This window comes from Nymphaea colorata, chromosome 13 (assembly GCF_008831285.2).
Source record: "Nymphaea colorata isolate Beijing-Zhang1983 chromosome 13, ASM883128v2, whole genome shotgun sequence".
Taxonomy (NCBI): domain Eukaryota; kingdom Viridiplantae; phylum Streptophyta; class Magnoliopsida; order Nymphaeales; family Nymphaeaceae; genus Nymphaea; species Nymphaea colorata.
In genome coordinates, this window is record NC_045150.1 from 5,552,496 (window position 1) to 5,570,352 (window position 17,857).

At 36.8% G+C, this 17,857-nt stretch overlaps 1 protein-coding gene across 1 annotated transcript; it reads right to left on the reverse strand.

Moving 5' to 3' along the window:
• Positions 1 to 15,954: 15,954 nt before the first annotated feature.
• LOC116267193 (transcription repressor OFP6-like) lies at positions 15,955 to 17,106 on the reverse strand. Its single transcript, XM_031648798.2, has one exon. The coding sequence runs from the start codon at positions 16,677 to 16,679 to the stop codon at positions 16,194 to 16,196; it is 486 nt and encodes a 161-aa protein (XP_031504658.1). The 5' UTR covers positions 16,680 to 17,106; the 3' UTR covers positions 15,955 to 16,193.
• Positions 17,107 to 17,857: the final 751 nt, after the last annotated feature.

Consider the following 17,857-nt stretch of genomic DNA (forward strand, 5'->3'; position numbering starts at 1 on the left):
AAAATTCTCTTGTTCTTCCACGAAATTGAATATTCACAAAGGTGTTGATCAAATTTTACAAGAGTTTCAAAAATGAAATGGTCATGCTGTAAAATTTGATTAAGATATCAGTTTTTATGTTTTTTCAAACCTATAGTTATGGATAATCCTACAATATTTGTGCGCTTGAAATTAGTCAAAAATAGTCAGAACCGAGCAAAAAACAAATGAATAAATAAATAGATATTAGAAAAAAAAAACATCTGAATTGCATTTTTACTGTTGTAGCCGACTGTACAGTCAACATTGTGGTTAATTAATTAAAAGCAGGGAGAAGATGGGGGGGAAGCAGTTCCAACTGTAAAAGATATTTACTGTTTTTGGATTGACCAACGGCTTCCTCTTGATGACATCACACGCCGCGCCCACATAACAAACGGCACGTTATGTGTAGTCCCTTCAATCCTTCATCAATGTAAATATGGCGATTTTATAAAGTGTTTGCTTCTCCAAATATGCATTTATTTTGCCTTTTGAGCGCAGTCGTGGGCCACAGGTTTGATGTGGAACACCATATGTCCAACTCAATTACAATAAAAGACTTCAACGGCTGGCACGAGTAGTAGCCAACTCTAGTCACACGGTAATTTTTGCAAATCAAACAAGGAACCAAACACGGGATAAATGGTTTTCCATGGAACGCCAGTGGATGGACATTCCTGTGCCACCTTTGTGGATAGCTGCGCCTCTCTGATAATGCTTCCGTCTAAGAATGTTTTACTTAATGATTCCGATAAATACCCAATAAGTGACAAAATATTAGACCATATCTTTCAAAAATCGTATAAATGATTTTCACAATGTGGTGCTGATCAAGTATCGTAACGTTCATGTACATTACAAAGCTAAGTCTGCAATAATCCTATTCTTATTGCAAGGGTTCCAACATGTGAATATGTACAATTTGATTTAGGAGAAGCCATATTTGACGTAAAACACTCAAGATCCTATTCTTATGCCTTCAAGATTCTGGCTTGCTTCATGAACAAAATAAACTTATTATATACTCTTTAACTTGAGTGTTGCAAACAACTGAAATGACAGCGGCCATAGGTTTTGGACCTTGAATCTCTTAAATGTGAACCGCATGACCACCCTATTTTTCTATACCACTAAAAACAATTATGTACATATTTATTTCTTCCAATTTACCCATCAATCAAAAGAATGTCCCATACACCATGCGTTTTATTTTCCTTTTAAGAAAGATATTTTCGCGTCATTTAATTAATTTATAATCGATCTCCACGATTTAGCATCCATGAGATTGTTAGCTGTTTGGAGACTGTTGAATCTAAAGGAACCTGCAGCCATGTGCAAAGATGACAAAATTGATGAGAACCGCACTTTTGGCGTACATAAGAGAGTGGCGGAAACAGAAGATCTGGAATCCATCACATCACGTCATAGCTTATTTAATTACTCTCCCACCGATGGATATAAACTGGTTAGCTGCTGCCAATCAGTATCGATATGACAGCTTACAGGCACACCATATATATATATATATATATATATATGTCTCCCGAATAATTGCACTGCGACACTTTTAGGTGGCCGGAAGAGCAGTTTTTCTAAAGCTGCAGATTAGGTCATCCTGGCGGTGCATTTTCTTAGCTTCAACCAAAAGGCAAAAGCAACGTGCTCTTGATAGTGCAGATCAGGTCATGGAACAGTGAGTTGCAAAGAACATAGCGTTCAATTGCCCTCTCGTGGTCATATACTATCCGTAAAAGAAGGGATTCGGTCTTTTGAGTTATTACTCTATCCTGACTATATATATATATATATATATATATATATATATATATATATATATATATAATCAAGGCCATGCAGACAACACTTCTTCACACCAATGTAGAAGTCGCAAGGCTTTTACATGCGACTTTTACATGGGGTAACGTAGTCAAGAGATCAATTTCATGTGACAAAGATATTTTGTCGTGGTCTGACTCATTCACATGAAGGCAAGATAAATAAGAACTATTGTTTATAGTGCTACAGTTTTTTTTTTCTTTTTCAATTGAATGGGTGGGGGCAGGCAGATCCCCAACTGCTTCTGCATATGCTATTCACTGTGGAATATATCACAATCATTAATGTTCAATAGTGCGAATTCACAAGAGAGAACTGTATATTATCATTTCATCATTGGGTGGCAGAGCTAGAAATCTAAAGAGAGAAACCATAATTAAGATTATGGAACCCATGGGAACCTGCGTAGTGAAAATTTTAGATCGGTGCATCAAAAGTAAATTTGTAAATATAGCATCTGCTCAAACGCGACGAACATTCACTATGATCTTACAACTTATTGAGGAATTGATCAGTGACCTTCTGAACCAGTTTGGCAATATTAACAAGTTGTTACTGTCTTATAAATCTACGACAAAGGTTGAGGTGAATTCATAATACACCATGTTACCATAGTCCATATATCTATCCCAAACTTTTAGATAGATTCATGAACTAGAAACAATGCAGTTTATGAAAGGTTTAAGTACTTGATCTCTGTCACGCCGCCTCTCATGAGAAAGTTTTTTTTTTCTCCTTTATGTAAACTTATATCAATATTTTGCTAATTGGTTATTCAAATACAACAAATTACATTTAGATTATCAAAAGAGTTTTTTGGCAGTAGAGGCACTTTGTAAGTGTTCTCTTGGATTTTATGAAAATTGAGACAGATTTATAAGACAATATAACTATTGTTTGGTCAATCTACCTCAAATTTTAGGCACATTTATGAGACATTCATAAAGTGTCACTTACACAAAGCAACGGCAAACCATTGTTGTCCGATTCTCTAAATTTGGCTGATTCTCCAGTTCAGCTGAATCGATTGAGGATCGGTTATAAAGTAATAATAAAAAACAGTTATATTGAAAAATATAACTCAAAAATATTTAAAATAACTAAAAATGAAAAGTGTATAAAATGTGCGAAAAAAATATATTTTAAACAGATCGCACAATATGGCAGTTTCGAATAGGATATAGAATTGAATCACGGATTTGATTCCAATTGGCTGATTGATCAGGGCGATGCTATTAATAACACCGGTGCAAAGCTTAGCCTTGCCGAGCTTAGTTTACTGTGAAGCCTGATGACAAGAAATGTTGGGATGATTGAAAAAAAATTATTTATAAAAACTTTACAGAAAAAAAGGGCATTAAATTTTTGGCGTGGTATAATAAAATCATGCTCAATTTAAAATTTCTTTCGGTGGTTCATGGAAACAATTCAAATTTAAGCCTATTAATGGTTAGCCTAGAGAAAAACAGAACCCGACTGTAAGTTTTTTCAGAAGGAAGTCAACTCCTTGAGACTTGCATGCGTGAAACTCTGCGCCGGAAGAAGAAGAAGAAGAAGAAGAAGAAGGAGGTTCTGTCGCCTCCCGTCATCCCCTCGAAGCGGCATCCATCGAGCCACACGCATAAATGCGCTGCTGTTTCATTAATGTGGGTTTCAACGAGATTCACCGTGAGAGAGGAAGGCGGAAGAAAGAAAACACTCCTCGATCCTAATCTCATTGCTTATGATTAGTTCTTAAAAGCCGCATTGCCAAAAACTGGGTCAAAGTGGAGCTGAGAATTTTTTCTTGGGAGAGCCAAGTTATAATTTTCAAAACTTTTGCAACGGGTCAACCTATATGTTTAACTTTTTTTATAAATTATAAGAGTTTTTTTTTTTTTTTTTTCAAAAATTACAGGTGAGGCTATGACCCCTAAAGATGTTCAATGAGTCGGCTAGGTTCGAAACTCGATTAATTAAACTCCAGTTGAGCTTCAGCTTGTCATGTTGATTAAACGAGCCGAGTTTGAGTTAAAAAGTAAATGAGTTCATGTGAGGCGAGCTTTGATTGTGTATAAACTCAAATGAAGCTAGTAAGAGAACATGTACAAAATGATTCAATGTTATTACTCCCCTTGTTACCAACCTTGAGGTCTGAGTTTCAAATTCTCTCGTTCCTTCTTTTTAAAAAAAATGATCTTCTTTAATAATGTCTCGGCTAAGCTCCAACTAAAACTCAGCTTGAGCTTAGCAGAGCCAACTGAATTCGAGCTTTCTTAAGTTTGAGTTGAGGTGAGCTTGAGTTAGTCCACTCAATCTCGAGCTGAGTTCGAGCCCAGGTTTAATTTGAGACTTTAGCCGAACTCAACTCGTGTACATCCCTAATAACCTCTGTCAGGCTCCCTTTCGTCCATCCCATTTAATCAATCAAAGGTTTCAGCCAATATTTGTTTATAAGAGGGGATGTTTTATAAGTTTTAAAATCTTTTATAGGCACTAAAATTAAACTTTTTTGAAAATGTTTAATAGTAAAAAATTTTATTTTTCAAAAACCAGGGGGTTATGGCCAGCCATTGACTAGATGCCTCAGGTGCACCTCCATGAATTTGACAACTGGCCTCCACCTTAACCTCTGTTAAGTTAGGACCTTGGCTTTGGTGGTCTGGTCTCAGTGAGCCAAGTAGGTTTGGGCATTGAACCCACTTGTGTCTGCTCCTAAGTAATCGAACCTGGTTCATGCATTATGCCATATGAACGATTTAGGGGGCATTTGCTTCACTTGGAATCAATGGAATTCTAAAATCATTATTCTCATTAGAAGTTTATTAACAAAGAAAGAATTTTGATTCTGAAATTATAAACTTATTTCAGAATCAAAATTCTAGAATTATGATTCCACCTTAAGGGTGAAATTATGATTCTAGAATCTTTTTATCTCACTTTGAGACACAAATCAGGAAGGTCTTAAGTCATGCATTCTAGAACTTTAATTCATTAATTTTAATTCTATTATCATAATTCCATACTGTTAAACTCAAAAGAAAAATTGAAACTGAAAATTTCAGTTCCAATTTCAAGTTAAGGTGGAAATTTGGTTTTGAAAATTTGATTCTAGAATCAAAATTCTAAACTACCAAACGCCCCCTTAAAACATTTTTTTTTCTTGAAAATCTACCGTTCCAGGTGAGGGGCAGATGGAATTCCACCGTGTATGCTTTGATAAAAATGTCCCCAGTTGAAGTTTGTTTTGGGCCAATTATATTTTGGCCTTCTTGTCAAATATTCGTATTGTCAAAATTTTCTCTTTCCCGTGCCAAAGAATCTCTCTCTCTCTTTATATATATATATATATATATATATAGTTTTTCAATGTGTGATCCAGTAACCTACATTGTCTCTAGTTATGAAACCTAAGGTATCCATGTGCCTATCCCGATGAGGTGCATGCTTAGGTTTCTTGTCCCCCATTCGTTCTTGAGTCACCAGCATTGCATCGCGCTCTGGTTTTTATAGAAAATTCGCATGTTAATCATTTGATCTTTTGCCTTAATTTATATAGTTTATGGAAAAAACTATGGATTTTCCCTTCATTATTGATGGGGTTGTGGTGTAGCCAAGTTGGTGGGGAAGCGCCAGATTTTGATTAGTGAACCTTTTCTCATGACATTTTACTGTTGGTGAAAGGTTTCTAGAATTAAATAATTCTGAAGATACTGACCCTTCATGTTTCTGCAAGCAACCATTGTATATCAGCAACTGGCAGCAAGAGGAGTAGATCCATCGAGCACTAAAATTTCATTTTTTTTTTCTTAATTACCGATCTAGAAAATGAAAGTATTTATTGTCCGTCTAAAGTCGGCCAATATATATATATATGTCGCATTTTATGCTGATGATGATCATTATGTGGAAGCATGAAGTTGCTAGTTTTTCAATGCGTGTTGCATTAATAACCTATATTGTCATTTTATAAAACCAAGGATTCTGAATTTAATGTTCATGGTAGCCACAAGTCTAGGATTGTCTGACCTACCCGTGAGGTGCTTTTCCTTTGTTGATTATGTTGCGGTTTAGGAAGGAAACCAAAAGATTTTTTCATAAAAAAAAGTCACCTTAGGGTTTTAAAATTTTGACAAGAGTCGAAATATCATTTTTCAAAATTTTGTATAGAATACATGAGTTTTTTAAAATTTAAATGTAAATTAAAATTGTCTTTTTTTTTTTATGGGGGCCAAGGGCCCGGACGACCTCCCTTGGCTCGGATCCTATTGTGGACATTTCGTGCAGTAATTGAACGGTCGGTAAAAGGTTTTCAAGAATTAAATAATTGTGTAGATACTCTGCCTTTTTTCTACGTGCATGCATCTGGCGGCGAATTCTGTTTCTTTTTATGTTTATATTAACATCTTCAAATGTCGACTCTGTTATTTTTTTCTACGTGCATGCATCTGGCGGCATTATCACAAGGAATTCTGTTTCTTTATTTTTATATTAACATCTTCAAATATCGACTCTGTAGAAAGTTTTGGCCGGGAGGCACTAACCAGTCTTAGTCCGCAACAACCCTGCCGAGGAAAGACCCCTTAACCTTTTATTCCAACAGTATATATATACAACAAAAATTGGCAATCACTTACAATAAAATTGTAAAGAACTAAAACCGATCCAGTAAAGAAAACAGTAAGCAAGAAGATGCCAAAAAGATGAAGGAACCGGATTTACAAATTTTGAGATAGAGAAGGAACAAAAAAATAAAGAATTCAGAGGGTTAACCATCCAGCAAAGTAGGATCAAACATGATTTTTTTTTCTCTCTTTTCTTTCCCTAGTGTGTGACGTTCCCTAATACAAAATAAAGTGAAACAATACAAATATGTATTAGAATGGGAGCTCAAACTCTTGTATGTTTCCTTTACTGTAAAAGTCAAGGGTTGTATCGGTAGTCAAGGGTTGTATCGGTGCCTACTGTAAGCTCCAAATGCATGTCTCCTAACGAATTGCTCGTATTTTATTGATGAAAGCCAGGTCGGTACCCATGCCACTCAAACCAGTGACCTTAATAGCTCCATGGATCCAGTTCAACACGCTCTACTTTAAATTTGAGGACAGTAAGTCCGTGTAAAAGATCAGACCTAGTTTGATCTTCTGGCCAAAAGACCCAGTGGCGGAGCCATGATTTTTTAATCGTGGGGCACTTACCTTGGCGACACAAATTTGGGGTGGGTACTGTGATGTTGGGACATTATAATTGAATTTTTGAATGGTTGACATGGGCAGTGGCTCACCCCAGCTAACAAGCAGCTCCGCTACTGATGCTACTGCACAAGACAAATTAAACTTTTTACTTTTTCCATTTTTTTGCAAATTAAAAGAAGTTGCAGTACTTTTCTGAATATCTTTGGCCGTCAAAATTCGCAGTTTACACACCCATGTTTTTAATAAAATTTAAAAAGTTAAAGAAAAGAAGAAAAAGGATGGCCGGTGGGTTTAAGCGAAGGTTTTATGCTGTCTAGATTTTGTTGTTCCAAACAAACATATGTCCATCAAGTGTAATCTTATACCTATAGTATAGTATAATAAGAAGAAGAGATCTTTCTCAATCACCTCCCTTGTCCTTTGTTAAGAGAGAGACTGAGAGAAAGGGGGAAAAATTTCTGCTAAAGAGGTCCACCGCTGCCGGCAGCCCGCTGCTACCTGTCCATGCGGCCACCACCACTACCTGCCTTCAAATTTCTCTCTCTCTCTCTCTCACTCACATGGCAGCACTGGCCATGGCCAGTACTCTTCTTCTCTCCTCTCTTTCACTGTCTCTAATGGCCAGCAACTGCCATACGGCCTTAGAGAAGTTATACTTTATCAGTTACAGGTTCAGTTGGGTTAGCTTAATTTGGACTATTAATTTCATCACTAACTAAAAAGTTTCACATAATCTGATGTTTTCAGCAGTAAATCCTATGCATTATTTGACCTTTCTTTGATACCATCTAGGTTCGCTTTAAGCCAAGATGGAATCTAGAAAAATGAAACAAAATAATCAAGAAAGCAAAATTCCTGCAACTAAATGAAGAAGAAAAAAGGAAGCATTTACGGCTCCAAGTAATCCACTTAATAATATTGTAAAAACTGATCAATATTGTTCTCAATGGTTATTCATTGTTGACTTAATGATGTTAAACTTCAATCAGCACTTGGTGATGTTAACTCAGATTTACAAAATGTTGCGTTTTTTTTTTAGATTTTATGATGATCGCAATTCATTTAGCATTATATGTTTAGACCTTAAACACACATCCTATGATATGGTTTGCTCTTACTGCTCATCAATTCTTTTGCCTGGATTACCTGATATGTTCTTTCTTGTTATTTTAGTTGTTGTTGTTTTTTTTTTTTAATTTCTTGTTATTTTTATACTAATTATATAATTTACAAATTAGTTGTTGTTCCTTTTTTTTTCCCTTTTACAACATTTGTGTTAAGTGGGGCTGCCGTATTCTAACTTTTAATTATTATCCTCTTCTCTTCCAAAAGGAACATTAAAAGTGATCATAAGCAGACATTTTCAGGTGACAGCCGGAAACAGTCATCTTGCTATTGTTATTGCATGCGCGCTGTTTGGCGTTCAGTTTCATGCACAAAAAACACTAAAAGCTGCCCGTCGGCGTCTTTTCCACAAACGTAAGGTGGAATTTCTGATCATTCCACTCAATGGCAAATACTTATTTCAAAAGCAGAGTCGCTTTTAAGTTGGCCAACATACTCATGATCTGATCCTAAGCAATTCCTCGGTGCCAACTTGGAGAACAGCATATTTTTTTAAAATCTTTCTTATATTGAAAATAGTACACTTGCGTTTATAAGTTTCACATAAAGATGTCAATGGATTAGATTCGAATTGTATATACTCATATTCGCTTGTTTAAATATTGAATTGGGATTCAAACATAAATAAAGAGAAGTCAAATCCAAACCCAAATCTGAAATACGATTTCTGGAATCTGATCCGCATATGATTTTACATTCACATTCAACAAATCCGAATTTTGAACAAGATCTAGCCAATTTTCAAAATGGAAGGGCGTTGAGTACACTATATTTGTCTAAAACTAAATCGACCATTGGTTATTCATATATATCCGACTCAGAATCTGATTGGATGTCATTTCTTATGTCTCAATCCAATCTTAATCGGTTATTAAATTTTTTTTTTTCATATCTGATTTATTCAGCATAGTTCTGTCGAATGTCCCTTCTTTCTCATTAATAATATACATACTTTAATATATATTTTTCATATAGTAGACAACAAGTCTTTGGTAGGAATGATAGAAGTAGTAGTTTTCATATTTATTTTCAGTGTTCATAGATGCCATTAACACTTAAATGTGTGAGAATTGCGGGATTGGCTCCTCCAAAATAAGCGGATCATGTATCACAATCTGGTGTCAAGGGTGTGGACATGTATAGTAAACTGAACTGCAATCTTCCTTTTTTATTCGCCTGTGAGTTACTCGGATGAGGTGTAAGCGGCTCTCTTTCAAGTTGGATCCAGTTAATGAATTGAACCTCAGACGATCCCGTGTAATCAAATTTAAATTTGGTCCCGATTCACAAAACCAGATTTAATATTTATATCTGGAAATCCTTTGTAATTTGCTGGATTGGACTTAGGTTTGGATTCGCTTAATTAATTAAGAAAGTGCTGCATACAAAACACAAAACCTGCTTAGTGATTTGATCTGCATTTTGTTATTAGATCCAATTTGGTTCAAACTCAGAACAACAAGAAGTTGTATATGATCGATCCATTTACAATGCTATCACAAAAAGGGATGTCAATAAGTTCAATTTGGATATGATATGAAACCGATTTTTTAAAAAACATGGATTGTAAACAACTTTGATACCCAAGAAATTGGATCATATTTGGATTTGAAAAAACAACATCCAAATATATTCGATTTTGGTTTTTGAATCTTCAGATGGATTCGGATCAGGACTCAGATTAGATTTAGTTTTAAATAAATATCCTGTACCTAATGTCCAGACATTTTGGAAGTTGGGTCTTAACAATTGTAATTCGGTTTGGATTCAGTTTAAAAGTCAATCCAGATTCAGATATGAATTCAGATATGGTATAGAATTTTCTTCATTCACATTTAAATCTGAATTTGAATCTAAGATGTAAAGCAGATATGGTTAAGAATACATCCAAAGCAGCAAGCCAATTCTCTATTTACGTTTCCCTGGTCTCTTCCTTTCATTTGGTTCTCTTTCTCTTCTTTGTACTCTTTCCCATTTACTTGTTGGCCTTGCAGCTTAGGTGGTTGCGGGGCCAACTTTTTCTGTTTTTTTTTTCAAGCCAACACCAAAGCAAGTCTGAATTTGATCAACAAAAACCATTTGGAGGTATTTTAATTAATGTAGTTGTCACATGAGGGATATTAATCACGGTTAGTTTTACTTGATCAAGAAGGAAAGGGGCAGACAAGAAGCCAATACCATAAAAGTACATTTCTTTATTGATGCAAAAAGAACATCAGTAAAGATAGCAAATACATCAGTAAAGCCTTTACTGATACTTCCGCTTATGCAAAAGATAGCAATCGCCATGATAGGCGAACTTGTCAAGGCTAAGCAAAGCTTAAGTTTCCCAAGTTTATGAGAGATGACTCATGATTTTGGTGGTTTCCGTGGAGCCATATGGATGGATTTGGAAGATTTGTGTGAGTAAATACCGATGGATTTAGAGTATGAGTTTGAACATCACAATGTCAAGCTCTGAAAAAGATAAACTAGATAGGGAGGGTTTTGCTTTAATTCTTTGATAATTAGCTTTTGGAAGCGATATTCTGGCTGGAATTCCAACATATATATATATATATATATATATATTATTGGCCATATATGACATGCCCAAAATCATTTTTTATGAATTGGGCATGGCCTATTTTTGTTGGTATAGGATAATCATGTAGTTGGAGAACTTAAGCAAGCCCCGTACACCATTATTATTGTTAGCAAGGAAAATAGGTCAATCTTAGGATGATGGACTGGGCCAAATGAGAGTTTTGATAAAATCCAATCCTTCACACCATCCATTCCATGACCATATTAGGTGCCCATAACAGCCAATCATCTACTAAATTCTAATAGAGACACCAATTCTAGCTTGATAATCTGCTGACTGATAAAATTTTTAGAATTCTAGTTAGAGCAAGGATTTAAATCAGTACTAATTCATGAGTTATAAGAACAAATAACCATGCCAGTACTCAATACTAACTCTGGTGTAACTTGTGTTCTCCAGTCACAAGAATTAGCAAGATGGCTTACTCAAACTCGAAATACCACTTTCACCATAAACTTGTTATTTTTTTGAAACTTTTATAGGACTAGAATCCCATCTATGAGGTTATAGCTCCTCAAAAGTTTTCACTTTCATCAGCAGTATGTAACAAGTTTATCCTTCACCTTGGAAGAAGCCTGCAATTCTTATTGGGGAAAAAAAAAAAATCACCTCAAGGGAAGTTTTGAGCACGTATGCTAATAAGAACAATATTTGTCTTGCATCAAGCAAACTATACAAAATCCCATTGTGCACCGAGGATGATAGCATGCTTCTGAAAAGAAACGCAAACAGATTAAGCCACAAAACTTTTTTGCAGCAATTATCGACTAATGTTTATAGGCCACCTGCATGAGCCGGTGATTTTTTTTTTTTAATAAAAAAATAGATAGAACACGAGTGACCATGCTCTTGGAACAGTAATAATGAATTGTTCAAGAACAAACTCATAAATTGTGGCATATCTTTTATATACAGTTCAATTCTAAAATTACTGGTTGATAGCTAAAATAAAGAAAAAAGTACTCCATGACAAGTTCGTGTAAAGAGATTGATAGGGTGCAAACAAAAGCATTTTAAATTAGGAGTATACAACACTATCCCTAGATCCTTTTCTCCCTCATGTGTTTGATCATTAAGAACCACACCACTTAATAGGCATCGCCATCAAACTCATCATTGGCACTTACTGAAGATAGTATGGACCATGTGAATTAATGGCATTGGGAAGAAAAAGAATACATAATTTTTTTTAATAAAAAAAAATATAGACAGCATACGCTGTCTTATATACACACACACATGCAATTTGTGTATGATAAATGTGTTTGTCGGAGCACTTTTTCTCAGAAAAGGAGAAACCATTTTCGAGGGTTGCGTACAATTTAATATGAATGTGGTAAACGGAGGTCAAAACTCCTTGAGAATCGGTGATCTTCATGACCTTCACCATGTCCCGTCATGAAACCATGTGCATGGAGAAGAAGGTTCTGTCCCGTTTGCCTGGATTACTGGTCGTGGATCTTTGAGCAAGCTTGGTTTTATACCGAGTTTGAAAAACATAAAAAGATCGTTGCATAGAGCCACACAACTTCCGCGTCCCTGAAATCCACCTCGACTCTTGAAATATATATATATATATATATATATAATGGAAGCGGGTTGATTTGATGTTCTTTGACCTTTTTGATGGAAAGTTTTTTCGAATCCAACGAAAAACCTGTGTTTGATGCTGCAGGATAAACGGTACAAACCTGAAAAGTTTTTCAGCGTTTGCACAGTGTTTTTCTTGTGTATAAAAGGCATCCTTATTCTTTTGAAACTCCTGAAATTTCTCGATCCCTTGAGTTGTGCAGGACCCGTAGTTTTGTGTTTTTTCGCAAGAATTCGCATCATTTTTGTATAATTTGGGAAACTGTGCTCTGTTTCTTATCAAAGACGAGTTACAGACAGTCGCAGTCATCTTTTGAACTGCACTCTGTTGCACCATTCCTTTTAGTACAATTCTTCGGCCAAGAACTAATAATTTTGTCCCTCTCTGGCTCCGGGCATGCAATTGAGGAGTGGAGTGGTCTTGAAACTTAAGATTCCGATGACAACAACATGGTGGAAGCACAGGGTCGAAGCACAAAAATGGAAAAGCTGCCCAACTCTTACTCCTTCAAATATTTTTCAAACTACAAATTGTTTCCCAAAAGTGCGAGCTTGGATTCTCGTGTAACACTCAGCCGGCATCGATTGAGGCCAGGTTCCGTGTAAGTTGGCCCTAATTTTTGAAATCTTTATTTTCACCTTGGTAAAAATTTTTGAAAAAATTTGTTTCAGCCTTTTTAAATTCTGAACTTTTCATCCTGCCAAGAAACTAGAAAATTTTTTTGCTCGGTTCCTAACGCCTACAGTACAGTGAGATTCAACCGTACTCCAATAATGTCATAAGCAACAGTCAGTGTGTGGCAACTCATTTCATGCACGACAATGTCCGGTAGTCGACCCTACAAAATTAATGTCTGGGTTCCACTCAAATTTTTTATGAACATAGCCGTTACCTCTATGGCTGGATAATCTTTTTATTATTATTTTGTATCGCTGAAATCATCCCAAAAAATGCATTTAAGATAGCACTTGGTTGGTCATAGTTTTTGACAATAGAATGCACTTTTTACAACAGTTTTTAGCAACAAAATATGAAAAAAAAAGACCATTTAGCCATAAGGTAGCCAGCAGTTTTCCATGTATATATATAAGTCTGTTGTTAAAAAAGAATATATAATGCAGTTCATATTTGATAAGTTGTGAACTTAACTATAGGATTCTGGTCATATTCGGATTTAAATTTAAAAGTTAGACTCAAATACGTATAAAGTTTTTCAACTACCAATTAAATTCGAAGTATGCGAACATACAACGAACGGAATATGTAAAAAAGATTCATGCAATTTGAATACAATACACTAACTGCATCCACCTCGAACGTGCTCAATAGAGACAATTCTAACACAGGCGACCCTAAGAAACAGCTGCTCACATGGAATCTACTCCGACATCCAATTCTCCTCTTGAGCTTCTCGCTGCCTCAAAACAAAGACAGCTTCAGCGATGAAAATACAGTCTTTCTCCTTGAAACCATAGACTGCCACTTCCAACATGAAACAATTTGCAAGCAAACTTCCTTCCCACCAATAGAAGGCCAACCATCCGGGATGATGCCATGAGTGGACCAGACTCTACGCTCATCTAAAGCAGGCTGGTACCAATCTCTGCTAAACCTTCAAGAATTCTAGTGGCCCATCACCTTCAGAAAACTAGAGTGAGACAATCTTTTACGTATAAATTTTAATGCAAATGGCTTTCAATTATTTTCACTTCATGGGTAATTAATGGCTTGCCAGTTGGTATACAATTAATTACATTTAATCATGATCAATAATATTCAATATCATGTGTTTGAGGGAACCAATTATTGTACTTCAGTTGGTTATATATATTACATGAACACCCATGAGACTATTTGCTTAGTTGCAGGCCTTAGTTTTTAAAACCCCATATAGAAGTGCATATATTTACATGTTAGTGCTTTTTAATCCAATTAAAAAAATTATATATTGGCGTCCCTCTCACCAAAATTTCTACCTCTTCCAGTACTGCTGGCTACTTAGCAGGAAACATATGTTGATCAATTTGGAGCTCCCTTAAACAATCCGCGAGATCCAACGGCGTTTATAATGTATAACAAATGCTCATATTTACTGGTACTTATATTCTAAAAACTATATAACCTAACTCTCATATATTTTTATCTCCGGGACAACCCATCAGAACCAACTGATCGGAAGGCCAAGATGCATTCTATTTTTTTCCCACTCTCCCCAATTCCCTATTTCATGAATACTTTTAAAAATATTTCATTGAATCTCCTCCAACTTTTCCGGCAGATTCAGAGAACAGTTACAAGATGCATTATATTTTTTCCATTTGCCAAGCAAGCTACCATCTTTCTCGCTGGGCTAAGGACTGTTGGTCCTTAACAATAGATAACATCATTTATTGTTCTTAATTTTCAACCACGCTTTGTATAAGTCGAATATTGAACTTTTGCTTAAAAGGATTTATATTCATGAGGTGATCAAGGTGGTCTTCTAAGTGAATATCCTAACGTGATACTATCATTACCACCACGAGAGAGGGAAAGAGAGAGAAATATTAAAAAGTTATCAAATTCCTGTCCAATTTAATAATGTTGGAGGCGTCATTACAAAAGTAATTTAATATAAGAAAAATCTATATATTAAGTCATTTTTTAGCTTCAAAGTGCTTTTTAAATCACAAAAAAGTTAACAGCTATTAGAACACGAGAATGTTGGCTGTGAAATATCAAGTTTGTAAGAAAAATCAATTTGAATTAAAACATAACACTACTGGATATTCCTTTCTTCTTCTTCCCGAACAATAACAAAGTACCTCTAAGCAATGTTTTTTTTTTTAGTGTTTTAGAATCTAGCATCCAAAAATAGTGGCATAAATTTGTTGCCTCTGAAGATTACGCTTGTAATTTCGGCAGACCCGTCTGCCGGTTCATCTTGTAAGAAGAAGCAGACATCAAATTAAAAAGGCAATCCATCATCGATCTCTTAGTGACCTTAGTTCTGTCACCTCTTTGTTTCGGACAACTTCAACAGCCTCTGCCATCAACTATTGCCTTCCAAATGCACTGCCATCTTCCATCTTGTCCGTCTCAAAAAGAGAGAGAGTGAAGAAAACAAGTTGCATTCCCAGTGCTGTCTTCAATATATGCTGTTGCAACTCTCTCTCTCTCTCTCTCTATCTATATATATATATATATATATATATATATATATATATATATATATATATATATATATATATATATATATATATATATATATATATATATATATATGAAAACCGTCATTGCTGTCCCTCAGTCATTGAACTGGAAGTCAAAGCAAAAAGAGAAGATCTTCACTTTGCAATTTTGAATTGGGGAGACATCATAAAAACCTTGACAAGATCAATAACCATACTGCGGGTTTTACAAGGCCATTGACTATGCACGCCGACCACCTACCACGTAACAATGCCTTTTACTTTTCTGTTAAAATGCCCCCACACTGACCAATTTCGTACTGTTGCCCGAGAACCAGGCCCCCCTTTTCATCAAATCAATGTTCCCATTTAAAAATTAAGGAAAATCAAGGCGAAGAAGAAGAAGAAGAAAACGCTACATTGCTTCTAAAGACAAAAACAAGAGAAAGATAAACACAACCACATTTCGACATTAGTTAGCTGAGCTTTGGTAGATGTTACAAGAAATAACTCTTTATAGAACAAAGACAAGAAAAGAAAGACAAGACCCTTTTGAGCAAAATGACGGGAACCACCTCGATTTCACTCACGCTAAGGCAATTCTGTGAGCGCATGAAAATGCGAGGTCGTTTCGGTCATTCTCTCAAACAACATGGTGCTTGGCGTAAAACGAAAATCTGCTCCCGTTTTCAGGGGAAGAACCCGTCCACGACGTCGGCGAAGGCCCGGAGGATGACGTCACGGTGGTAGGCGGAGTTGAGCGAGAGGAGGCAACGGAGGAGCTCGTAGAGGCCGTCTCGGCCGTAGATCTCGTTCTCGATGATCATCTGGAGAATCGAATTGCGGAAGTCGAGATACGGGTCGTCGGAGGTCTTGACGACTGCGACGCCGCCGCCTAGGCTCCGCGGAAGGGCGCGGGAGTCCGGCCTGCAGCCGGAGACCGTTCGGCTGGTCTTTGTCGACGAGGACGACGGAGCGGTGCTGCTGGAGACATCGTCGCTGGAGAAGAACCGTTCCCGCGAGCTCGAGGTGGAGGAGGACGGTCGCGGCGGGGCGGCGGAAGGGTGTCGGGGCTTGAGCAGCTTGGTGGTAAGGCCGGCGACCTTTGCCCGTCGGCAGTTGCAGCCCAGGGAGACGACAGGAACGTGGCGGAGGGGCTTTCGTCGTGTTGACATCAAAGATGCCTCCGGCCTTCCTCCCTGTTTCTGTGGCGGAGCTCGATGAAAGAGGCAATGGAAGGAGAAGAAGAAGAGGGACGGGGCAGGGGACCGAAACTGAACTTCCAAGTGATCTCTTGGGGTTTTTCTTGTCAGTTCGATACTGTCGTCGTCGTTATAATCGCAGAAGGTCTGCTGGGAGTGACAGAGAAACACACACAATCTCCGTAGATCTTTGTCTCTCTTCCTCGCCGCGCCCGAGACGAGGGGAATGATCAGTCCACGGAGAAGTGAACCGATGGCTTGGAATCAGGTCGTGGCACGTACGAGAGAGAGAGAAGGATCGCACGAGTGGTTGCAGAGAAGAGGAGGAAAAGGAGGAGAAGGCAGAGGTCCCACTCCCTCCTTGCACTGCGTCCAAGCACTCGCCTGGTGCCTGCTCCTTCTGCTGCCACCCATGTGCACACTTGCATGCTTCTTATCATTTATTTAAATGAAGACTTCATAAAGAAATGAAAAAACGTATCTGCTAATTAACGTGGTAGATATGCTTTTAGCAATAGATTATTTCAGAAACATGGAGGCCGAAGAAACGACAATTGGAGGATTTGAAACAGTTTGAAAGTGAAAAGTGTTTATAACGCGATATTTATAATTACAAGTGCGTCAATACCTTGTTAAAATACCGATATATGCACTGTAAATAGCCATAAATGGTCACGGTTGAAGATATCGCGGCGAGATGGGGATTTTAATTGACAAGCGTACCTTCATCTTTCTCCTTTTTTTTTTTCTAAAGGAACTCGATTACATTTGTAGCCGCCATCCGTCATGGCCTGAACAGATGATCTTGGGATTTAATCACCAGGTTCTACCATTAGAAGGCCCAGATATGAAACAACAAAAGGCATCTATTAATACATCGGACCGGATTCACATTCAAAGAATGATTATCCTGGCACGTGGATTTGGTGGTTTTAAATAGATATTGGATTGGATTCAAAATAAGAGATTCAATTTCAATATTAATTTGGAATATATGTATTCTATATCTGATATGCAAAATGAGTGAATCGGTGACTTTGGTTTTTCAAAGTTCTCGAACCATTTAGCATCCTTCATTGAAGTGGATGGATGGTTGAGAGAAAAACAAGAAAAAAAAAGTATGAACTAATACGAGATGATAAAAATGTCCG